Genomic DNA, 26458 nt, shown 5'->3' with positions numbered 1-26458 from the left:
GGCAGCATTCCCATGATGCAGGAAAGAGCTTGTCGGAGAGTTTTTGCCTGTCCTCCCCTACAGTCAGATCACTCTGAGAATCATTTTAAGCAATTAATCAAATAAATGAGTATTGGTAACAGCCAAGTCATGCCCTTTTGGACCTACAGACTTGTGACAAATGAAAGGAAAAATGTGAATAAGTGAGTGGAGGATCATAAATAATACATAACGCTGTTAGGAGTGGTCTCTTTCAGGAGGATGATGCCTCCATCTACAGGACACAAAGGATCAGTGAACGGTTTGATGAGTATGAAAATGATGTAAATCATATATTATGACCTTTGCTGTCACCAATCTAAACCCCAATTGAGATTTTGGACCGATGTTACAGAGCACTCAACACCACCACCTTCAAAACACTGAATGAGGAAATATATTTCCTCCAGTAGAGTTCCACTTCATGTTGGTTTTTCCTTTAATTTGTCACCCATCTGTATGAGCATCAACATGAAAGACCTTATAGTACTGCATTCCTTGTACTTAAAGAGGGCTTTTGTATGGCAGGGTCAAAACGGACAATCTATACTATTAGCACTAAACACAACGTACAGCTGAGGCTTATGGGAATGCCATTAGCTTTGAAGGTATTTGGTCATATATTGAACAAATTGATGGGATGATGGCACCAGATGAAAAGTTCAACAAAGTTATTATAATTCATCCTGAGGAAAGCATGATTGTACAAAATTTCATGTCAATCCATTCAATAGTTTAAGATATTTCAGTCTGGACCAAAGTGGTGGACTGACACTGCCATGCTGCTAAAAACACCTTCATGAGTGAGTATCAGGTTTGAGAATTCCTTTATATATTTTCTTATTAAGAGCATAAAACATGTACGTCACAGCTAGAGGACTTTTAGACCTCACACACACACAGACATCACACATTGATTCCAGTATGTGTAGTCACAGCAATCCTTTTCCCTCTTTCAATCACAATAAAGCACCAATAACACATTATGTCCAGTAGGTTTATTTTAGGATTGGCATGGTCTTAGTTTATCCTAAAACATTACACACATTTCTTTCTGAGTATTAGACAACATGATATCACATTATATTGCATTAGTAAAACACACAGTATCAGACAAAAACACCAGAAGTTCAGCAGGACTGCTTAAATACAGGAAGGTAAATGATCCTGGTTCAGAGTTGCATCTTATGCTGTCATGCCACCTACTGGCCACTAAGGGGAACAGTGGCTAACTGAGTGAGTGAAAAAATAAACAAATCAAACCAGGTGTTTGGCATCTAAAAATGTAGCTTGGGTCGATGTGTTAAATGATTATTTTAACCAAGTTAATTATTGTAATGGAAAATGAGCAGTTATGCCATGTCTGAAACCTAAAGTCTGAGGATTGCAAATCTGTAAACACCGATTGACAAATAGGTTTAAAATCAGATTTTTTTTTAGGTTGTATGCATTATTTGTCCTTTTGACAGTCCACAGGTAGCCTTATAAGCTGGCTTGCAAGGCTTGTCCACAGCATCTTGTCACTTTCATTTGACAGGTCAACATCATAGCAGTTCAAATTCAAATTCATTATTCAAGTTAAACTTAACAGCTTCCTCATTACCCTTTAGAAAAAAAGGCATTTGAGGGGGCAGACAGGCACTGTACCATAAAATAGATGAAAAGTGTGTTCCATCGAGCACAGGCTTTGATGTTAATCAGGATGTTTGGTGCAGTCAATGTTCAAACAGGTTCAGGAGTTCAGTCATGATGTAAATCTGAGGTGTTTTGATCAGTAGCACTTTTAGCAGCGGTTTTCCTCTTGAAGGGCTTGAAGAAGCTCGGGAGAGATGCTATCTTGTGTGGGTTTTTCTTGTATGTGACTGCTTTATCGATTTCTGCTTTGGACATGTCTACATACTCTGCAGCACTCGTCACATTCTTTTCTATGTTGTTGATCAACTCCCCCTGAGAGAAGAAAAACATAATTAACACCAGTCAGGTTCTGGGTCCAGTGACATCAGTATATCCCTTTATATCTGTCGTCATTAAACGTTTCCAAACGAGGCAGCCATCTTACCTGAATCTCCAACAGCATAGCAGTGTCAGCTAGTATCTCATGCATCTCTTTGATGCTGGACTCGAGGCAGATGATGTCCTGATGACGAGATTCGATCTCACTCAGAGCTTGGCTTGAAATTCGAGCGTCAGGGTTGATCTGTGAAAGGAAAAATACACCAGATGTTTTTATAATCATCAGTAGGTATTACTAAATGAATTGAAGGAAATTCCACTAACATCAGATATGAAGATGGCAAGATTGTCACAATGCAGCATCTCCTCCAACTCTTCATCTGTAGTCACTTTATCCACTGAAAAAACAGACACAAAACATTTTCAGGCAGTTGTACAGGATGTACAGGTGGGTCTGTCACATCAGAAACAACATTTTATAACAGATGTCCGCAGGCTTAAATTACCTATCACAAAATAGACAACCACAATCTCACAAAAGAAAACAAATAATAAATCAGGTGACTGTGGCAGTGACATTTTCACTGACAGATGTCACCAATGACACAGACAACATTTTTTGTGTGTTGTGTCTCTATAGAACATGAATTAACATGTGTTTTTCGATGTTTGCCCCAGGATGGAGTAATTACACCTCTACTCCTCCCTACTGCTATGCCACTTTCTCATAACCAGAATCAATTAAGCATACTGTAGATTTAAACCAGCATGTGTGTAATCTGAATGGAAAAAGTAGTTTAAGATAGAAAATTAAATTTAATGCTAAGCTTCTTACTCATAGTAATGAAGTAATTGGGAAGAAGAAATAATATCACCACCCCAACATTACACCATCTCTGACTATCTGAAAGGCTCCTTCCTCCCTTAAATACAATAACTGTACTGGCATCATAAGATCCTGGTGTATGATATGCAGTCCATTTACCCAACACTGAGCACAGTAGGGGGAGGAACAAGTGTTCATGTTTTGGTTACATTGGTTTTTGGCAACTCACCAATGTCCAGCTGTCTCTGAATTTGTGCTTTGCATTTCTCTCGGTAGGAGATTTGCACCTTATGGTAGCCCCTCATGACTTCAGCAAACCACCGAGTCAGGTGAGAGTGCTGGTGAAAGGTAGTCAGAATTTCAAATCAGATTAGTGAACCAGAAATTAAAAAGGAATTCATTTAAACATCTTTTCCATCTCATCTTTTACACAGACCATTGTCAGTAGTAATTTTGTCAGGTGCATAAAGATTGAGGCCTCTTTGAAATAACTCCTTCGGTCCCCGGATGTGATAAACGCAGAGCTGACCATCTTTATGCACCAGGCTTATTACAGATATAAATACAATGCCAGACCTGATTCTTCTGAATACGCTGGATAACTGAGGCACTTTTACTGTTCTCATCCACAGGCAAGTCCTTCTGTATTGCTGAAACAATACACACACACACACACACACACGAAAGATCTAACATGAAAACAAGCACAGGACCAATTTAAAACTTAAATTAAAACTCAAACACACTATTCATGACTCTGTGCATGCAGTCATAGAAAACATGTTTGTTAAATGACAGATTGTCTGTTTTCTGTAACTTCTGTATCTTCCTACAATCTGGGTTTTGTTAATCTGAGACAGTGTTTACTGATGCTCAGCAGTAGAGTGGAGTACAGTAGCCTTCCTTTTCTGTCCATTTGCAAGTCAAATCCTGTGTTATGAACTATACAGTCCAACAATTAGAGGAAGTGTGATGTGCAGCACAGTTCCTCTTCATCATCTCAAACAATAATGGTACACAGCCACATATTGAAAGAGTGAGAGCCGCTGCTCAGTGACAGACTCTCGTTCAGCGAGCTAACTCAGGAGCACAAAGAGGCCAGCAATGGCTGAGAGAGGCAGTGGGGGAAAACAGCCATAGAGCCGGAATATTTCCACATCTAACTCGGTGGATTAAGGGTTTATTTCGACCAAACCAGAGATTGATGAAACAGTGGAAAGACTAACCAAGAAGGTTTTGGTCAGTTTTATTTTGTTTCTGTCAAGTTTGACTGAAGTGTGTTTTACGATGAGTTAATAAGTATATTAAGTTAGTCTTAGTTCAGTGAAAGAAACTTGAATTCAGGTGTATGGTTGTATTTTTCTGTTTAATAAGTAAAATATGTGTAAGAATATTTCCTTTCTTGACATTTTGTGAGTTTATTTTGTTTATTTATTAGACTAAAATGGCTATGAGAGCTTGTGGAACGTAGCGGACTCGCTGCTCGCACACATCTCCCAGCTGAAACACCTGCGCGAATATATCCGCAATCGCCGGTTGTTCAGCTGACGGTGGCCGGATGGAACATATCGCCCAACCCTAATATCTACTGTGCAAAAGCACATTGTGCAAAGATTAAAAAGAAACATTAAAAAAAAAAAAAAAACATATCTCCACTCACATTTTAACTTGGCTTGGACCAAGTTGGCGTTCTTCTTGGTCTCATTGTTCAGCAGCTCCAGCTCGTCTTTGTTTCCTGAGAACAACACAACAGGTTTACTTCATAGAAGGAATCGTGTGGGTATTGTGTATTTGTCTGATTTGTGGATTAAACAAGTTTAATATTCTGAGCATGGAGTGTGCAGAGCATCTGCAGCCACACGTTGGAGATGGTTTTATTTTCAGTTACTGTCGGGCTTGTTGATGTGGCATTGTTATTATCATTGTGCAGGAGCATGTGTGTGTATGCAGATTCTGTAGATGTTGCCTACAAATCCCTCTGGTCACACGTCTGCATACATGAACACACAACACACTTACACAACACACTTTCATACATGCACAGAAACACGTACAAATATGAAATATCTATACATAGTTCTCCCATTAACAAAAACAACAACAAATCTGTACCAAACTCAAATCATTGTTCATCATTGTTATGCCTTACTGTTTTGTGTTACTGTCTGAATATTCTGTTACACCTATGTCTGTATAATTTGTCACCCCTTTTGTCCCATTGCAATAAATTGCCTAAACATGATGTGGTTCTGTAAAACTTGTACTTTATCATTTTTCTATGCATCACCCTACAGAATACCTGTTACCCCTTCTACAAACAGGCACAGGTGTGTTTGTCAAAGGCCGTTTGCTCTGTTTGTCTTCTTAACGTTGTGTGCCCTAAAGGAGGAGATAGATCTCTGAGAGTATCAGCACATCAGGGAAGGCATCAGGTTTCTACTTTTCTATCATTTGAAAACTTGTTTAGGTCATCTCCAAACAGATACGCACGTTTAACTGCGATGATGGTGCTCTGTGCTTACTCTTGTCTTGTTTTGGAGTGGAAATGATGGCGCCCTGTCTTCTCTCCACCTCCTCTGCTTGACAGGATATTTTTTCAATGAGGCTTCTTACCTCCCCCACCTATACACACACACACACACACACACACACACACACACACTTGCATTAGGCTACTGGATACTGACAAAAACAGACACAAGCTGTGTGAAGTTTACCGTTTTGAAAAAATCCTCCATGTTGACTGTGCTCTCTGCTGTATCTGTCATCCTGTTGCTGCCGTTAAAAGAGGGAATTTCATTAGGCTACTTGAAAATGGCCACCTGTTGCTCCAAATAAACAGTCCTTCGTTTCGTTGTTAGCACCTATTACATTTATATGGAGTATTTAAAAATAAATATGAAACAAATATCCGCTTTATTACGCTGCTGCCATACGCCACACTAGCTGGATGTATTAGCCATTTTTTCAGCTCAGGCGATGTCAAGTCTTTTAACTCCCCAAAACTATTGCGGATACATACTTACAGCTACCATCATTATCATAACAACAAAGAAATGTAAGACATCCTCGATATTTCTGTTACTTTCGGTATTGACAATAAGGCTCGACCTCTACCTGCAGCGTGTCCTCTTGTGGGCTGAGTTGAGCGCACCTGTATTAAAAAGCGCGTGCACGCAGGCGCGTTACCGTCGAAACTAGCAAACAAAGAACCTATCCGCCACCTGCGTGTACAAGCTAAAGGTACACGGAGCAGGTACATCGACGGAAACATCTCTTCACTGTATTTGAAACTGAGCTGTTGTGGCGTTTTTTTTATGTGTAGCAAACGCCTATCTGTGTTCAGTGTGTTTGAAAGCTATATGGGGGCCGAGTGGGCTATGTGATGGAAATATTACAGCGTACCCGAGGGTGGCGCTGTGCGCCCACCTTCACACTTAGGCCAAAAACTCCTGATCAGTAAGGCTATTTGTTCCCCTCAGATTCCTTTGTCTATGTTAAAATTGGTTATTGTAATGCAACATTTCACTATATTTTCAGGGTCTTGCTGTTATGCATGCTGACACTTAAAAAGAATGTGGCAATTATTAATGTTATTAGTAACACCTGGGCTTTTTCTTACTATGACAAGTCTAAATGCAGAGAATAAAGGCCTGTGTCTGGGAGTTTATTTATCAATATAGCACTAGCAGACTTTAGTGTGAGCAAACACGGTGCCTTTCAAAAGCTGCCTAACAGATATACAAATGTCTTTTAGCTGTCTAACTCTGGTTCATTTTCAGTTTCTCTGCTGTTTAGTGGACATTGTCCCTGACAAATTGATATATTAAAATAAATTAAACTACATCAGAAACCTCAAAGGGTTGTATGCTCTTTCGTATAGGTCCATTGTCTTTAGGATACTTTTCTAACTATATTCAGCACAGTTAATCTCTTCAGTGTCTCTAACTCTAAACAATAATTGCCTCTCCCTTACTTCCTACATGACAGCATGGACCATTGCCAAACCAAAGCTGCAGGATCCCTGCCAGCCCTTATTTGTACTGTTTCAATAATGGTAAACATCCAAGTCAACGGTCCTTCCTCTGCTGTTGCCTTAACTGTAACTGCAAATGTCAGGCCTACTATTGCGCAGGTGCAGCTAAATAGCACCATGGATGTCTGCACCTTCTGACAAATTATGGGAAGGACTACTTATTGTGGATAAATTCATATTTTTATGAAGCACATGGAGAGACTGACACACTTTAAATAAACATGATGCATACTGCAGCGCTGTAGTTAAGAAATGCATTTTCCAGGCCCAATTCAAAGTCTTTACATTGCACGAAAAGATCACCTGCATAAAAAAAAATTCCATTATGCACTTTAAAAATGAAAACGAGAAGCTTTGTTCTCTATATGCTGACTTACTAAAACTCACGTCCGTACACTTCTGTGTCACCACATAGCCACAGCAAGGTGGACACAGCTGTGGCCAAAAATGTGCAAATCAGGTGTGAAAATGAGCAAGCATTGATAATAATATTGACTATTGTTAATGCTTGGCCTATAAATCATTGGCTACCTAAATCTAACTTTTTTTTAACAAGTTGTAATATTACAATAGCAAATTAGCCTAAAACACAAGACATTTGAATCTGATGATCAAATCAATTCAGTTTTGAAATGCACACCTGTGAATGGACCTGTTTCTATGCTAGTATATGATCACCTTGCCACATGGTCGGTTTTAAACAGGTGCACTGCCTGAGTCTTCCTCTGTCTCTTCACAGAGGTGAAAATGAGTCTGTGCTTTGAGACATGGAAGGATCACTGTAGACTTTGTTCTGTATCTTGTTACTTTGAATATGATGTGATTTGTTTGAAGTTTAATTTTCAAAACAAAAGCCACAATCTTGTGTTTAACTGCAAATTTGGATGGTCACCTCAGAACCATCCTGAAGGCAGATGGATCCTTAGAGTTGCCTGGAAATAGGTAGTAGCCTGAGTTTTATATATATATATATATATATATATATATATATATATATATATATATATATATATATATATATAATTTTTACAGTTTGATATTATTGCATATAGACAAAAACATTTTACAAAACCCAGATTTAGTGTTTCGACACCAAGGCCATAGCAATGCCTCTAGTATGTACTGTACTGTAGAAAATGTGGAAATTCTGACCTTTTAATATTTATACGTCATTCAACATTTAAGTGATAAATTCAATACCTCTCTAAGAGGAGGTCAGAGCACAACAGATTTCTGTCTTTTGGACACTTCAGCAGGGTGAAGATCTGTCCTTACAGGAGCTTGAACGCAGGAATTCAACCTTGCACTCATGTATTATTTATTAAGGAGAGACTTTGAAACATATTTATTTTCAGAGGCAGTGTAACAACCCTGGTATCTCTTGGATTTAAAATATTTTTGATATGAATTAAATTTAATTTTGTTTTATTTTTTGGTGCATTTCTTTCTTCCTACCACCAGAGGTAGCTTCAACACTAGAATCTGAAGATGGAAAGTGCATTTCTTTTCTTTTCTCTTTGGCCTTAAAGTATGATAATTCATACCTGAATCAGCACTTAAGCATAATTCAGTTTAGTTAGACTCAGGTTTTCAGAGAGATCCACATTTAATAATGAATAACCAATATTTACTTGACAGCAGAAATTATTTGTACAATTTCAATAGATCACAGAAAGCACATTACAGTATCCACTGGCAGCAAATCAGGAGGTGGTTTACTCTAATGTTTCTGAGTCAGCAAAGGAGCCTCATAAGTGGGTTTTACATGGTTGGCCACTATACACATTCTTCTACAGTCCCTGGACAGGCAACACCTGCAGTGCCTCGCATAGGTAATTCTGTTGTTTTTGGCTAGTATCCTGTCCAGGCAATAATGAGCTGCTAATTACTAATTAGCAGTCTGTCCAGTACATACTAAAGATAAAACAGATGTACCAGCCAGCTCTCTCTGCCAGCATTCTTGTCCCAGCCTCTACATCCAAGACAATGTGCCTCTGCGGGATAACAGTGATGGAGCGTAAGATGTTGTAACATGACATTGTAATGCATGTGTTGGAGGGACTCCTTTGCAGAGACATTCTCTTAGGTGTCACTCTGAATTTGCTCAGTCAGCAGAGTGGCGGCTACCGTCCGGGAAAGCAGAGACAAGAGACTGAGAGTCGCTGAAAAAAGCCAGGTGTTCTCAACAAGAGGAAAACCAAAAGCTTATTTACTCCTATGGGATAATAATTAACTAATCCAAGGCCTTTGTATTTCCTCAGTTTGATAACTGAAGTATGATTTTGATTTTGAACAAAAAACACAAGATTTTCACACTATAGTAGTATGATACCTTACAGCAGGTGAAATAATGGATACATTGAATGATATATAATTATAATAAAATATATTTTTTTGAATATGGTGGTAATGAAGGACACAAGCAGCAATAAGTGAAATAAAATGCAATGGTATTGCTTTATTTTATTTTTATAAGCAGAGTAACACATAACATCCTCTAATGTAGTTATATGTCAATATAAGGACATTTTTAGTGCTTATCAATGTATTTCTCAATAACTATATCTCCCCCTTTGTAACTGCTATGAAGCATCGAGAACTGATTTATGAACAGTTAATGAATACTTGATGACATAATATAACGTAAGCATATATGATGAATTGTTTTTTGTTTTAAATGCCATGAATGATTTATTGTATAAACAATTAATAAATGCTTTATAACACACTAAGATTTGTCCGTATGTAATTATATATCATGTATGATTACAGCTGCTGTGCTATCAAGCATTCATTAAATATTCATACATTAATTAAGGAGGAGTTATAATTATTGACAAATACATTAATTAACACTTTTAAAATGTCCTTATATTTGCTTAAAAGTATATTTTAGTTTGTTATAGTGTACTATACAGTAAACCATTTGCTTATAAATGCTAAATATGGGGAGATTAAAATAAAGTGTTTTATAAAGAAAAAATTAAAATTAAAACCAGATACTTTTATTAACCAGCAGTGGCCCCAGAGGGAATTTAACCCTTGAACCTGGCAGTTTTGATGCCATGATCTACCGGTGGAGCAGTACAGGCCCACACTTTTTGTTAACAGTTTTCAATGTAAATCAATAATGCATGCTTGCTGGCAGGCTCAGCAGCGCTTAGCAGTGATTTGGCGGACTGGTACACTCAGGAGTAGGCAGGCAGGCAGCTGGGGAGCAATTTAGCTGCATCGCTGATGATGAGTCTCTTGTGAAGTAGCAGTAGTACACCAGTGGGGCAAAGTCCAGCTGTAATATGTGTTAGGTTACCTCTCTGTGTAATCTTGTCAAAGAAACGATGACAAGAATTTAAATACATGGATAAGATATGACTATTTCCTGGCATTCAAATATTGTAAGTGTAAAACTGGATTATTTTTGGGATATAAATGTTAAGTAATGGAGGTTGTAACATCTGAAATGATTTTCAAGTGTTTACACCATCCTTCAGGTCCCCATAAGGATTTGAATATTTCCCATAGTTGGTATACACTAAAAAATAAGATTGTCTTGATTCTCTCTCTCTCTCTCTCTCTCTCTCTCTCACACACACACACACACACACACACACACACACACACACACACACACACACACACACACACAGCATACATAATTTAATATATCCACACCTCTGCTGTCCCTATTCCCACCACCTGCCACATCCTGTCTCCCTTTTTAATATTTTTAAATGCAAAATTTCATTAGGAATGCCATCACAAGGCATATGCGGTGATTTTGGCCATGGCAGGAGTTGAATGTGGAGTGAATGTAAGCCCCTCCACATGAACCACCTAATTAACCAGGCAGGCAGGGGTAGAGGTTTACGCTCAGTGCAATCCAGCTTAATTGTGTTTTCACTTTCATGATTAAAAGCTGGATCTGATATAATCATGTAATGCTCAGTGGGTGGAGTACAGCACTAACACTGCCAGGGTGATTCGCAGTGGGCCACTCCAATACAACCAATCACAACCTCCACCGAGGCTTTACTGTAAATAGAAAAGTTCATGCTTGTCTTCTAGTGGTAAATATCATAAATCAGGGATGTCCAGAGTATTCCAGAGTTGTTTGTGATGCGGTGTAGTATACGTTTATGTTTTATCCACTATCTTTTGTCTACTTCTGCCTCAGTTATTGACTTCCCTATATTTCCCCAAAATGACCTCCAGCACCTCGCAGAGAACTCGGCCAGACAAGGAGTGATAGTTTCCAGTCGAGATAAAGCACGTCATGCCCCTAAACACAACCTTTTACAGCTGTAATGCATTATGGATGGAGAATTGGATATTTTTTATTTTTGTTCCCTTTATGATGGATTTCTTCTTGTGTGATCCTTAAATGTCAGCAAAGAAACAAGAAAACAATCTTCTCAACAGAAAAATAAAGCAATTGTTTGTCCATTTTACCAGATAATTCAGAATAAATGAATAAAGCCAGTCTTTTATAACAATAACAGAATATCAAAATATAGCCTCGAAATAGCACAGGTAATTAACATGCTATTCCTGTTGTATTCAGTCACTCCTGTTTTATTGTTATCAGTCACAACATATGAGCTCATTAACTGACTAAATTAATCTTTAATATATGAATTAATAACTTAAATAGTCATCATACTGACTGTTTCATCCTGGCTTTGCTAGGAAAATTTGAGAAATGCCTTTTGGGGTGAGTGTGGGAAGGAGAAGTGTCTCCAGAACAGATTTCTGGAGATAATTACTTTAACACATCTACACATTTGGCACAGTAGATTCTCTAATTAGCCCGGTCACGCTAAGTGTTTTGAGACAGTATCCACTTAACAGAACCAATAGGGCACATATTTTTTTCTTTCACATGCTCAGTTACTTAAAAAATTTAATCAACTACTCACATTAATCATTGAAAAAGTAATTTGTTCACTTTTTGCTCAACAGACATAATTTGTTACAATACTTCTTCATTTCATTACACAATACAGCTCTGTCAAAGGTGCATTTAAACAACTCCATAACCGCCACACTCACATGTCACATCTTCTAACACATGTAGAAATATTAAACAAGACAGGTTTAGCCATGCCTACACTTTCGAAGCGTTGACTAACCACCAACAGCTAGCTTAAAGTTAGCCCTGTCTAGACGGTAACCCAAGATTTGCGAAACTCTAGCAAGATATGTAGGCGTTATTTCTTCTGGGCTTTCTGTAAGAAAGCCTTTCACAAACACAGGACTATCACCCAGGAGACCGCTGTTTGTGTCCCGTGTAAAACCAAAAGTCAATGTTGACTTATTATTTTAACCCAAAGCATGATCTTTTCCTAAACCTAACCAAGTAGTTTTGTTGCCTAAACCTAACCAAAGTGTGACTGAAAACTGAAAATAATAATAATAATAATAATAATAATAATAATAATAATAATAATAATAAAAGAAAATAATAAGTCAACTAAGTCTAAAATTAATATGTCAACATTGACTTTTGGTTTCACACAGGACACAAACGCAGGTCTCCTGGGTGAAAGTCCTGTGTTTGACCCATCCATCTACCACGACCTCCTCCCCATGTGGACTTTGATGCTCTTTATACAACGCAAAGTACTTTAAAGTACTTCAGACAAAGACATTATTACAATACAGCAACAGTATATAAGTTAATAAGTCCCCACCGCCATCGTTAAAGAATATTTTGAAGCGGCTCCCAGGATATATCTGCCATTGCTAGCTCGTGCAGCGTCAAGCCCTACTCTGCTGAGTTAAGTGCACATGTGCAAGAGTTCTGCAAATCTGGGGGTACTATCTAGACACGACGCAGCTCTCCAGAAGTTGCATCCTCACAGTGAAGCTGCGAGGTTCACATACCCTCCAACACCAGCTAATTCCACTAACGTTAGCGAGCAAGCTAAGAAGACGCAACAACTTTGGAGTAACTGGGAGTCGCACTTCTCCTCTTTTGGTAGAGGCTAGCCGTCTCCCCACACCTCCAGCCCTGCGCCAAGCTAACAGAGTCTGTCCCGGTAAGACAGCAAACAAGCCGAGTGTTACTGGGATTCGTAACTGTAATTACTGAATTTCAAATTGTAATCCCTGACACTACTTGTTACTGAAAATGTAACCACATTACTGTAACACATTACTAAGTAATGCATTACTGCCCAACACTGTTTAAGTAAAAGAGGAGCTACTTTCACTTATATTCAACCTGACAAAATTCAAATCTCTGAATGAAACTCCCCATTGTCATTCAGTATTAAATACATTTTGCATAACTGCCCCATGACTAGCTGTCAAGTCATCAAACTGAATATTGCCTGAAAGCAGGTATTAAAAGTTTCACAGGTGCATTGATTGAAACTCCATTCTCCACTTTATGCTATATTGGACAATCACAAGCACGCTACATTTACCACACATCCATTATCATTTGATGGCAAAACTCTTTGATTGCTGTTAACGCTTAACAGATCTACCCTTGGGAGTCCGTCAGTGGAGCACAACACTGTTCATTAACTTCTCTGTCACTCTTGTAATTGTGTGTTTTTTGGATTAAGTTGTGTGCACGGTGGGGGGCAAAATCACTGACACGCAGGAAATTGAGGTTGTATAGACACACAAGCAGACATACACATGTTAGCGTGGAGTTCCTGTTCTGGATGTGTAAAAAAGTTAAAATAACAGTGATAGTTCAACCTCAAACCGCTCTCTCTTTCCTTCAGGCCACCTCCATCACCTCATACAGACAGACATTGCTAGCAACAACTACGAGACTCCACTTCTACCTTTTCTAACCCTCAAATATGAGAATGGTGTTTTCTCGAGATTCCTCTCACCTAAACTGAAGAACTCTTCAAGTTGAAAATAAAGCACTGCTGCTCATTCAGCCAAGACACATTTTAGATCAGATTTATTCAGAGACTGCAAGGCTCACTCAGCTTAAAATGGGAAATTAGTCTATGATCCTACTTATTAAATCTACTCATTTCACATGAAGTATGATAACTTCCTGCACTTGACCAGCAACCCGAAAAATATGCACGATGAAGTCTAAGGTCCAGTCATTACTCATTTCCTGTTAAAGGAGTTGTACAGTCTAGATTACAAAAGCAAGGCCACCTCACAAGGTCTCTGTATCTGCTGTATCAGAATGTGATGAATGTCAAATGAGTCTGGCTACAAGTTATATGGTCAAATCTACCCTGTGATGCTGTGTACAGAAAAATAAATCAGTAAAATGTTATATTGGCCCGAGTCTCCCAGCCAAGCTGGAGGGCAAAGGCAGATATCAAAAGCTTTGATGTTTACCTGTCAGAAAAAGATAAAGGCTCCCTGCTTTTCATTTCATTTGCTCTCTCCATTGATTTGTGATGTCCAGTTTTCTCAATTTTCTGTAATTTTTATAGACCAAATAAATAATGGGTTAATCGAAAACATTTTCAACATGAACCGATACTTAAATTAATCGTTAGTTGTTTTAAAACTAGTGTCTGTTTCATATGTCTGATACCATATATATATTATCACTAATCTAATAATAATTCTTAAGTGTTTTTGGCTGCTAATGTAGAAGTTGCACGGCATGTCGGTAAAGAAAGGCATGTTTGCTCGCTTCGGCTTTGTTACTGAAAGCCGTTTTTACATTCAGTGTTTTCTCTCAGGCAATCTGTCTCCCCCAGTTTCATTACCTTTATAACAAGCTGCCAGCACCATTTATGTAAATGGATCATGACTTCATCTTTAGCAAAAAACTGCAGACATTTTTGTGCTTTCATTTTAGTTTCAGAGGGACAATGAAGGGACACTCCACAATAGCTGTTCTTCCATCTGAGCTCACCATTAATAGATCCCAATTTATCAGAATGGATTGTAGTTAAGGGCTTCAAATGACAAATAGCAGCAGAACAGAACCTGGAGGAGGATGATTATGAAGGAAATGAGGAGGAATGACCCACCCTGAATTATTTTTCATCATGAGGCTACAGATATCAGAATGTGCCTCTCTCTTGTGTTGTTGTTACATTGTTTAGTTCTCACAATACAAAAGTCACATCAGGATACTCACATCTTGATAGTAGCTTGCAAACAAACAAGAGGAACATCAAGGAGAAAACGAAGTGTGAAAAAAAGAGAAAAGAAAAGAAAAACCATTAAGAAAGAGAGAGAAGAACCTGATGAAGATCATTTTGATGGAAAAATTTAGCTTTGGAAGCTTCATAGTGTTGCAGATATTTTCTAGGGTTTTTTTGGATTGTTCCTATACAGTATGTCCTCTAACCTACACCTGGTATACTCATCTCCTGCTTTAAATGAAGAGATCTGACCTATTGTACACCCAAAAGCTGCAGAATGACAACAACTCTTTCTGTGGTTATTTAGCTTCTTTTCTCAAGTAAGGAGTACACTTTGTGTTACAAATCTATCTATCTATCTATAAATGTATATATTTTAATATATATATTTGTATATATTTAATGTAGTGAAAAATACACTAAGACAGCAAAAGGTCCAAAGTCTTGTCAGTCTGAACATGGATGGATTGTCAGGATTACAAAAAAGCTGGCAAAGAGCAGCAGTTCTTAAGCTTCTTTTGCAGAAAAAGATCATTCACAAATCAATTATACATGCACAGATTTGAGCTCTAAATCACAGTGTGACAGACTAACATACTCTGAAGACTTAAACTTCCAGCGGATGAAACCTCAGAGGACATCAAGGTCTTAAATCTCATTATTACAAAGCAACTGACTGATTATAAAACATTCCACTCTTATTGGATAACTGACAACCCCAAACAGGTGCGGCTGCATGTCTACCAAATCTGTGTATGCTTAGTCATAAAGCATGACGGATCCTTTTTTTTTAAGTTGCTCTAGGACAAACTGCTGGCTTTAAGCACTGTCAAATGATCACAGTAAGCCATGAACTGTGGCTCAAGGCTCCTCTGTTCAAGACAGACTGACATTGACAAGGTAAGTTCACAGCAGATGAACCTTATCGACGCCTGGAAGCCTCACTGATCGTGGCCATGACAACACTGAAAAGGGAGTTAAAATGACTGGGAATGGGAAATGGAATTGGATGGAAGTCTAAAATATACAGGGTCGCTATTTGTATTTGTTGGAAAGTCAATGAACACAAATACAGATTTAAATGAAAGCGAATATGTTTTCATTTGAAATTGATTGGTAGTTCACAGGAAAAAAAACAGGCACAGACACAGGGGAGATTTCCAGTCAAAGCCTCAGTGGAGGGAGGGTTTGAACTCTAGATGGCAGTCTTGTGTGAAGAGTCTTTATTCCTCTGACTCTGTATACCAATTCTATTTTCAGCCAGCAAGTCTAGCAAAGCTGAAGTTTAACCAACACTAATTACTGTAATTGCAATTGTTCACTTTCGTTATGTGATGCTGATTGAAACTGAGTTCACCTCCCTCTGAAACCCCATCAGGCTTTCATTTTCTTCAGGCTCCAAATCACTCACAGAGCTTTCAGTGGAATGTTAAACATGCTGGATCAGTTTAGTCTCAATACAGTCTGGTGAGGCAGCTGTGTCTTGGATCACTGTCAGAGGTAACCTTAGCACTAAAGAACATCCAAAGTGATACTTTGATGACCTTGGAGGGATGAGGAGCTGATTTTGGTTTCCATCCTCCTCTCCTGCTTTCACCTCTTGGCCACGATTGTGCTGTAATGTTTCTTCATGATATCGTAGAAAAGGTTTCAGTCGTAGTCCTCTGGACACTGTTTTCAGAATCAAGACGTTTCGGCTCCCATCCGGAAGTCATTCTCAATTGTGAAAAAATGGGACGGGAACTAGAAATTTAAGCTACTCTGTGTTACATAAGCCCTGCCCTCAGGAAGGAATCTACCTGAGTATCTGTTAATAGCTAGTTTCACCTGAAACTGACCTAATTGTTTCCAAGATGGCCCAGTAATCAGTAATCAGGCCTATTGTTTTCTGGCTGCAACTATCTCATCACTGTTAAGTACCTGATTAGCATGTGATTGGCGTGACCAAGGTGTTAATACACTGTGATAGACTTTGGGCAGATTGAATCTCAGACCACCATTTCTGTTCAAAGAGGGGTTCTCTTTTTTCACAAAAATGGCTTCCATGACACCCCTTTCAACCCAACTCTTCTCTCTACTTAGAATCTTCAGCTTGCTGTCTTCAAGTGTGTGGTTTGTAGCTTTTAGATGCAAATGCATGGCGCTCTGTAATCCTGAGTTAGCGTGTCGTCTGTGCTGATAAAGTCTTTTGTGAAGTGGCTGTTTGGTCTCACCTATGTACCGTTCTTTGCAGTTTTCCTCACTGCACTGAATGGAGTAGACTACATTGCTCTGTTTTTGTGTGGGCAACTTGTCCTTAGGGTCCTTAGGAGTTTCTGTCTTAAAGTGTTGCCTGGTTTAAAGAAAAGATCCTTTGTAGTTTTTCAGACAGTCCAGATACAAAAGGAATGGAGACACCGTTCCTTCTTGGTTCTGTTACACTTTTGTCCTGTTTTTTTGGCTCTTTTAACTTTGTTGATAGCCCAAGTAGGATAACCACAGGCTGGGAGTGCATTCTGGACATGCCTTTCCTCTTTCTTCTTACCCTCTGAGCTGGTGGGCACTTCTTGGGCTCTATGTTGTAATGTCCGGATTACACCCGGCTTGTGCTGTAATGGATGGCGTGAGTCAAAGAGCAAGTATTGATCCGTATGTGTGGTTTCCTGTACACTTCTATCTGGAGCTTTCCGTCCTCTTCTCTGAGTGTAGAACAATCAAGAAAGGCCAAGCGGTTCTCTTTGGTGTCCTCTCGCGTGAACTTGATGTTGGGGTCCACAGTATTGATTTGCTCTGAGAATGCTTCCAAGTCTTGTTTCTTGATTTTCACAAAGGTGTCATCCACGTAGCGGTACCAATGACTTGGTGGTGTGCCCAGGAACAAGGATAATGCCTTCTTCTCAAACTGTTCCATGTACAGGTTGGCCACGATGGGAGAGACCGGAGAGCCCATAGCACAGCCGTGAATCTGTCTGTAGAAGTGTCCCCGGAATTGGAAGTAGGCTGTGTTGAGACAGATGTCTAATAGTTTGCATATGTGTTCAGGTGTAAGCTTGGTCCTTTGCTGCAAGGTGGAGTCCTCCTGCAGTCTTCTCCTCACCGCTGTCACTGCTTCTGAGGTCGGGATGCAGGTGAACAAGGACACAACATCATAAAAAACCATTACGTCATCTGGCTCCAACTGGAGATGTTTCACTTTGTCCACAAATTTCTGTGTGTTTTCCACATGATGTACTGTGTTCCCCACCAGCGGAGCCAAGATTGTAGTCAAATGTCTGGCTACGTTGTATGTGATGGAATCTGTGCTGCACACGATGGGTCTGAGTGGAACATTCTCTTTGTGAATTTTGGGAAGGCCATAGATGCAAGGAATGGCTTCCCCAGGATATAGTCTGTAGTACAGAGGCCTGTCTATCACCTCCTCCTTCTCAAGCTTCTGTAGACAGTCTATAACCTTCTTCTTGTAGCCATTGGTTGGATCTCTTTTAAGTTTTTGATATGTGGTTGTGTCTTCAAGAAGGTTGTTGACCTTGGTTTCATAATCGGCTGTGTTCAGAATCACAGTGCAGCGACCCTTGTCTGCTGGTAGAATGTTTATGCTGTGATCCTTCTGCAGTGCTGAGAGTGCCCTCCTCTCTTCGGATGTAATGTTGGAAGGAGGCGGTTTGGCACTCTTTAGTGTTGCTGTTGTTTCTTCATGATTCTAATTCATATCTAGCTCTCCCACTTTTTTGGCTTGGGACCTCTTAAAAGGATATAATGTCCACTCACTGTATGACCCCTTGATCACAGGTTGTACTATGTGTGTCTGTATGTGTCAACTGTGAGCACTTACACAAAAACATGATTTTCCCTTCTCAGATTGTTTCATTGGAATAATTATCAAAGGCTTATCAATTTCACAGGAGAGAAGGAGGAATTAGAGAAAGTTTGTTAGGCAGATGTAGGTTTTTGCTCCTCTACTGTATTCTGGCACAGTGGTGCTTTGAGCTAAATGCTAACCTCAGCATGCCAACATGCTCACAATGACAATGCTAACCTGCTGATGTTAAGCAGGTATAATATTTACCATGTTCACCATCTCAGTTTAGCATGTTAGCATGCTAACATTTGCCAATTAGCACTATTCACAGTACAGTACAGCTGAGGCTGATGCTTTACAAGAGGACAAATTCAAATTTTGACCTGATGATAGCGCTAAATACAAAGTCAGGGGATCAACAAAGTTATTACAATTAATTCTGAGGGGGACATGAATGTCTGTACCAAATTTCACGGCAATCCATCTAATAGTTGTCGAGACATTTCAAAGCCACAAATGTCAACCTCATGGTTGCGCTAGAGGAAAAGTCAGGGGATTACCAAAGTATTTTGTGTGGGAATCATAAATGTCTGTATAAATGTTGGTGTCACAGTCTGTCATGTTCTCTCCAGCCACTCCCCTTCACTCTGCACTCCCTCACCTGTATATTGATTCCCAGCACCTGTCACCCATCACACACCTGAACGTCATCAGCCACTCTACTCCTCTGTAAATTACAACTCCTCACCTCAGTCAGTGTCCGGTCTCGTTAGTATGAAGGACAGAGCTTCTACTCCTGCCACCCATACTCTACGGATTCACCCACGACGCTTCGTCAAAACTACCGCTACTCCGAACCCCGATCCCGACTCCTGAGATCTCCAGTTCCCCGAGTGTGTCGCTCCAGCTCCGGCTCCTGTGTGTCTCCGGTCTCCCGAGTGTGTCGCTCCAGCCCCAGTGTGTCTCCAGTCTCCTGTGTGTGTTGCTCCAGTTCATCTCCAGAACTCTTCTGCCATCAGCGAAATAAGGGACGGTATCATTAACCCCTCTCATCCACTCATTTTACCTTTGTGTATAAATAAACTCACTCAATCTCTTCACCGTTGTCTCCGGTTGTTCTGTCCGTAACAGTTGGACCAAACCATCTGGTAGATGTTGAGATATTTCAGTCTGGAGAAGAGTGGTGGACAGACTAAAAGAAAGATCGACATTGCCATCAATAGAGCCGCGCAGCTGGCTAAACATCAACTTGTCAGTATTCTCTGGTGCCAACTACAATTCCTTGTTACTTATCGGCTGACATATATACTCCGCTACGGATACATCTGTAAACTAATAGTGGCTGATAAATCTGCCCGGTCTAGCTCCAGTTAATGCATGTAAACAACAAGAATAAAAATGTTGTTTTCCTTTCTGGGGGAATTAAAAAATTGTATGTGATACAATTTTTCACAAAAAAAAAAACAATTAAATTCTTGCTCTAGATCCCCAAGTGATCCTGTAGATCATATCTATTCTCCTTTTGTATCACCCCTTATTCCTGCACAATCATCACTTGTCTGTTTAATCATTTCCACTAGTCCTTTCACCTGTCTCCCATCTTTTATTCATTTTGCCTGTAGCAAAATGACAGAGGCAAACAGAAACAGAAAATGGACAAAGGGAATTAATTTAGGGGAGAAAGGGATAGAGAGGAGAAGCTGCACTGAATTCCCTTAAAACAATACAGCTGAAGATGTGAAGGAATGAAGAAGAATCACACTGAAATGTCTCAATGTATTATCCACCTCCCAGGTCTTGTGCAGATGTGGGTCCCACGTTTGTCATTCTTCACCACACATGTCCTTTTGATAAATGGTCAGGGCAGAAAGGAGGGTAAGTGAAGATAAAGCAGAATAATACTCATTTGTATTCTATTTATCTAAACATTCAGTTCTTATAGAGAACAGAATAAAAAAACCCTCTTACCTTTGGTATGTGAAGGAGGAGCCATTGCTTTGAGACTCTAGAGAAAAGTTTGGCAAGTTTGAAGAATACCATTTAAAAAATATTAGCCTCTGAGTCCAAGAGGCAAACACGGGAATACAAATACTAGGCACAGCCAATCTGTTTTATTTATGAGCGCTTAAACTTTTGTTTTAAACTACTGGAAGAATCAATAACTGAGGACTAACTTGGACAGTCTATCTCACTTAACAGGAAGAGCCATACTACTGTACATGCCAAATGGCCTGGAGCTGTTTACCAGGCTAAAGTGTGTACAAAATGCTAATTAAGTAATGTTCCTTACTCTAAATTAAAACACTAAGTAAACACAATTTGAATGGCTGCTCACCACATTTTCATCCATAACAATGCCATCATCCTATTAACCTCAGTATACAGTTTAGAGAAGCTTTAACTTAACACAATCAAAACTAGGGGTAATGGCTATGGCTTTTTCCCTTTTTCAGTAGCATCTATGCATAAACATGAACACACATATGAACTACACATGCTTTTTTTCTTTGCATTTTATGTAGTGAATTTTGTGTTAAAATAATTTATGTAGAAATATACGTAGCATTTATCTTAGTATAGGTGCCTTGTTTCATCATCTGTTTTACCCAGAGGAGTCTGTGAGACTGAGTGACGTGAAATAAGCCTGCGTATGCAGATTGTCTAGACAGTGACAGTGTTTAAATACAATTCTGTGTGAGCCACAAATTGAAACACAAAGCAGCTGAAAAGCAATTCACTGGTGAACCAACATCACAGGTGAATGGAAATGGTGACAGGAGCTTTAAAACTTAAAAACAAGTTTTCTTTTCACCAGGAATTATCTTTGTCAGATGTCATCAGATTTCAAACTGATAGATCAACACCTGTGAAAACACAGGTTTATAATAATAATGGATAATGGATTCTTTATTCTGGATTGAATTCATGTGTCTATTCCTTCAAGTCTTGAAGGAGATCATTTGAGAAGAGAGCAGATGCCATATCCTACGCGCTGATTGGATCGTGATTGACACACAACCAAAAGATTCTGATTTGCAAACGTTATTGATTTGCAACCAAAAACTGACACATATACAGTAGGTTTATATGCACCAAGAGCAAGGTTGTGGGAGCGGAACCAAAAATGGAGAAGCTGCAAGCTAAAGAAAAAATGGAAAATAAATGTTTCGTTTTGTGATCCAGAATGTTCTCATTTCAATCCATTTATATTTGACCTTTGCACAAGCAAATTGTGGTTCAGCATTCAACATAAAAAGTAATGTTTATTGTTGTGCTCTCATGCAAATGCTTTGATTGTGTTCTTCTTGCATATAGCGGGCATTTGGGCGCAGAAACACTGAATTTAAGATGGAAGAGAAAGCATTGTTTTTGGTGGAGACAAACATCAAACCTATAATAGTCAGGGTGCGAGGTGGAGTGGGGTGGAATTAAAGCCAGTGATTGTTGAGTGACAGGACTTTGAACATGTTTACAGTCCAATTTGCCTGTAGTCTCTCTCTCTCTCTGAGTCAGAGAAAGTGTCAGCAGAATTCAAATAGAGAAGGTAAAGGAAGAAGAGGTTAACACTGTCCTTGGGTGAATAAGCTCCCAGGGAGTGTGTGAAAACACAGCTGGAAAGCTGGAAAGCTATGTGGCGCAAGCACACACATTAATGTAACTGAGTCAGTCTTTATCCCCCGGGTGCCAGTATAAACCATGACATGAATGTATTACTAGTGACTAAACTGTCAAGTATACATATTCATGCATGGAAAGGGTTTAAGTACTATAGATACCGCAAAAACAACAGTAACAAACAAATAAGAAAACAGGACAGATTAAATGCCTCACTAATGTATGAGCAAAAATAACATGTCCAACATGATGCCACATGATATAAGTTTGCCTTTGGAGGGCACTTGTTTTTTACAATACTACTTCGTAACCTATACGGATGGTTGACACTTCAGTCATGTCACTGTGGTTCTGCTTGCCCAGACATTGATTCTGTATTTTCCCTGAGTAAATCAAAATGGGCACCAACATATTCAACGGGGAGGGAGACAGACGAGGGGTCACACAAGGAGAGAAACAAGCAGAGGCTATTATTGGAGCACTGAAGGGAGACGTCAGTCAGTTATACAAACATTTACTGTAGGCTTATACAGTATGCCTGACTACACACATGCACATACACAGTCACAGCTGCCTGCACACACACACACACACCCACACACACACACACGCACGCACCATATCACTCAAGAGGATAGATCCTGACAAGCATGTCTTTAGCCTCTTAACTCTCCAGAAATCTGCTAATAAGTGGAAATGAAGACTTGATTAGAAAATAACTAACCCAAACTTGTTCAAATTGTATGACACGCTTGAGAATTCAAGGGAGAATTAGAAATTTTCTGAAGCTTGTGAGTTTTATTCTACATGTTGTAATGGAATAGTTGCAAATTCTGCAGCCTCTCTGGCTTGCCAGTACCTCTCTGTTGAGTCAAGTGTGCCCTGTTCAATCCAGGCTCAGGGGCCCTCCTTTTTCGTCTTACCAGCCCCTTGGGGTGCTACCAGAAGGTTGTGGTTGCTTATCATGGTGCTGCCATGACAAACATAACCACCTTCTGGCATCCTCTTTTTGCAGCTACAGCAGAGCTCTGTTCAGACTCTGAGGCTTTGTCAGGATACAGGAGAATCCTGCTTAGAGGTGAGAGTCGAAAATGCCAAACATTTGCGGGTTCCAGCTTCTCAAATGTGACAATTTGTTGCTTTCCTCTGTTGTATTTCATTGTAAAATGAATATCTTTTGGTGTGGGACTGTTGTTCTGCCAAAACAAGCAATGTGAAGGCATCACCTTGGGCTCTGGAAAATTGCGATGGGGCATTTTTCTTTATTTTCATCATGGTAATTGCCAAAACTATTACTGTAATTGCTTAATAGAGAATCATTGTCACCAGATGATAACAATGATTAGCAAATTTCAGTATCACTTCTCTAAAGTAACACTTTATCGTCCTACTACTCCTCTAAAAAGTTTATCTCATCATCTCATTTCTCATCCTTTATCATCATTCTCTTCTTTTTGAATTATTTCTCTCCAACCCTCACTTAGATATTCTCCCTGGACATGAGCAGAAGAGGAAGAGTTAGGAAAGTGGATAGGAATTACACCCCAGTCAAAACAAGAGTCTGAGAAAGCACAGAACACCAAACAAACATCCGTAGCTCTGTTTAATGTGGAGCAATCTCTAGCTGAAGCTGTACTTGCGCTCTCCTCGTCTATTCGAACCTTTCCTTTTAAGATCAGTAGAGGAGGATTCTCAAAATCCTCAACCTTTAAATCATTGGAGTGAAAACACCAAGAAGGCTCTTTCTTTTATTGACCTGATGCTGAACTATTTGGCCAACAGGGGCATGAGGCCTGAGGTTAGCGAGGAGACACACAGAGGGCTGAGGAGAAATCAATAAGACAGCCTTCACCTCCCTCCCACCTTACAAGCGCCCAGCAAATTATAATGAATTAGGGGGGGAGGGTCACAGCTGAGACAACTGCACACTCACATGTACATAGCCATGCTAGAAATCTAGGTGTCATCTTCAATTTGGACTTTAAATTTGACACTCAAATTGTTGTTGTTAGCATTTTGTTCCACGTCGAAATATTTTCTTTCATTTAGGGATCTGGAGGCTTTTGCATCTCCTTGAGCATTGTAACTCTCTTTACGTGAGAGTCGGCTCTGACATTGCCTGCAGCAGTGGCCCCAAAAATCCAGCCACCACGATCTTCCTTGGCATCAGCATGAGAGACCATATTTCCCCAACCTCCTTACTTCAGTCTGAAGTGCAAAGTGAAATCAATCATCTCATGTGGAACAGAGGATGAATAGTCTAACTGGACACTGGAAACTGATAGATCAGAGGACAGTCTTGCAGATATAAAATGCTCACTAAAACCGTTAAGCATGGCGAACATGTCAGTGAAAGTATAAGAGTTGAGTAAAAAATTAAAAGTGGGTTCGGGCAGAGAGAATGTCCATGAGAGGAAAGAGTCAAATACAGAACAGATAAAGAAAGACATGTAAAGAAGAGAGATGCAACACATAACAGAAAAAAGCAGCCAGTGACAGATGCAACATAAACATAGTGTTTGTATGTTGTGTGGACTGTGCCCTCTCTTCCCTACAGTTTTGATTATTAGCTGATTATGAGTTGGACATACAGATTCTTCTGATATTCCCTAGTCCCTTGCAGTATGTTGAAAACTTAGGCTTCCAGTTCCAAGCCCAGACCCAGCTTGTGGCCTCCTGCGTTGATGTTCTTGCCATCGACCAGGCCAGACAGGGTGAGTTTCACACCTGCTCTGAGTGTCTGGGTGTATCCAACACCAACAAGGCTATTGTTGTTCACTTTAGCACTGACAGAGGCATCCTTATCCAGCTGGTATTTGGCTGCAATGTTGAAGCGTGTGCTGCTGCTGCCAGCAGCCATTAGCAGCTTAATGGGTTGACTGATCCAGTCCTGATAATGAAGCATATTATTCGGACTGGGCAATAAGGTTAAAATCAATGTTATAATATAATTAGAATGTTTTTATATTAATATTGATATATTTCACAATATCACTGACAAAACCATTCATATCTGTAAAACAAAAAGTTCAATAATTCATTTTTAATTACAATTAACTTGGGACCATTAATTTGAACAACAGAATTTTATAAAATCATAAATTATGATCATATCACCACTGGGGCGTAATCACAATACACTTGGGTGTATCAAATGTTACCCCCAATAATGTATTGATTTTGACAATTTTTATGCTCTTATAATGTGCATACAATATGGTACCAATCAACATCAATTTCTAATGCAACGCACTAGTCATTCCAACACTGCTTGTTCGGGTCATGGCTAGACTGGATACTAGTTTTGTCGAGACTGTGAAGCATAGATTACATAATCCATGACCTTATTTTTGTAATGTTTATAAGATGAACAGCAAAGTGATGCTGGGGTGAGGGTGTCCACATTCTATTAATAGAAGTAAACAGCTGACATGAGCTTCCAGCTGTCTCTCAAACTCTCACATGCTAGCTTCCAGCTGTCCTTAAAACTCTCACGAGAAATACTTAGTCTCGACAAAACTAGGATCCGGTCTATCTCTGATATTCGCGCAAAACCTATAAAAAAATATTATCTCAAACTACTTGGAAACACAAACTTGTTTATAGAACTTCAAATGCAATTTGACACTTGAAGCTGTGCTGTAGCCCTGTATTAGCAAGCTTGCTATATAGCCAACACTGTACTGTACAGCTGTGTAGCAAACGCTAGCCATCATTAGCTACGTATATTGTTATGGTGACAACTTGAAGTACATTAAACATTCATCATTTTAAGTCTATGATCATAACAGCCTTTCGTGTAACATTACTTAAATCATCTAGGATTTTTGTTCCAAATGCTTTAAAATTATCAGTTTAGCTGTTAAGTTTCTAAAAATTTCTCCAGGGGGGAATACTGCCCAGACCCCCATGGAGGGTTGGGTTGCTGAAGGCGTACAATGATAATGGACCCCCCAATGTTAAAGAGTTGATTCCGGCCCTGTATCGCCACAATACAATTCCACTGAGAGCCGGTAAATAGTAAAATTAAATTAATACCCAGCCCTACGTGTTACTGTGTCTTTGGACAGAACACAATGCGAATTTTAGAGCTGGCGCTAAGTCAATGGAAAGACAAATTAGACACAAATTTTATTGTCTTGAAT

At 39.4% G+C, this 26458-nt stretch overlaps 1 protein-coding gene across 3 annotated transcripts; it reads right to left on the bottom strand.

Moving 5' to 3' along the window:
* Positions 1-1001: 1001 nt before the first annotated feature.
* On the bottom strand, positions 1002-6068 carry LOC122865854 (syntaxin-2-like). Of its 3 annotated transcripts, none has more exons than XM_044174790.1 (9): positions 5915-6068; positions 5515-5572; positions 5320-5419; positions 4458-4532; positions 3374-3447; positions 3027-3135; positions 2296-2369; positions 2078-2215; positions 1002-1965 (listed from the first exon to the last, which is right to left on the bottom strand). In XM_044174790.1, the coding sequence occupies exons 2-9, from the start codon at positions 5563-5565 to the stop codon at positions 1759-1761; spliced, it is 828 nt and encodes a 275-aa protein (XP_044030725.1). In that variant the 5' UTR covers positions 5566-5572; positions 5915-6068; the 3' UTR covers positions 1002-1758. The 3 variants fall into 3 exon arrangements, with proteins under 3 accessions (XP_044030725.1, XP_044030724.1, XP_044030726.1); XM_044174789.1 differs by lacking the exon at positions 5915-6068 and adding an exon at positions 5721-5908; XM_044174791.1 differs by lacking the exon at positions 5915-6068 and adding an exon at positions 5824-5892.
* Between the last annotated feature and the right edge of the window lie 20390 nt (positions 6069-26458).

Source organism: Siniperca chuatsi, linkage group LG18 (genome assembly GCF_020085105.1).
Source record: "Siniperca chuatsi isolate FFG_IHB_CAS linkage group LG18, ASM2008510v1, whole genome shotgun sequence".
NCBI classification, from domain to species: Eukaryota; Metazoa; Chordata; class Actinopteri; order Centrarchiformes; family Sinipercidae; genus Siniperca; species Siniperca chuatsi.
The sequence above is the reverse complement of the archived record's forward strand: the minus strand, read 5'-3'. Positions and strand labels throughout refer to the sequence as shown.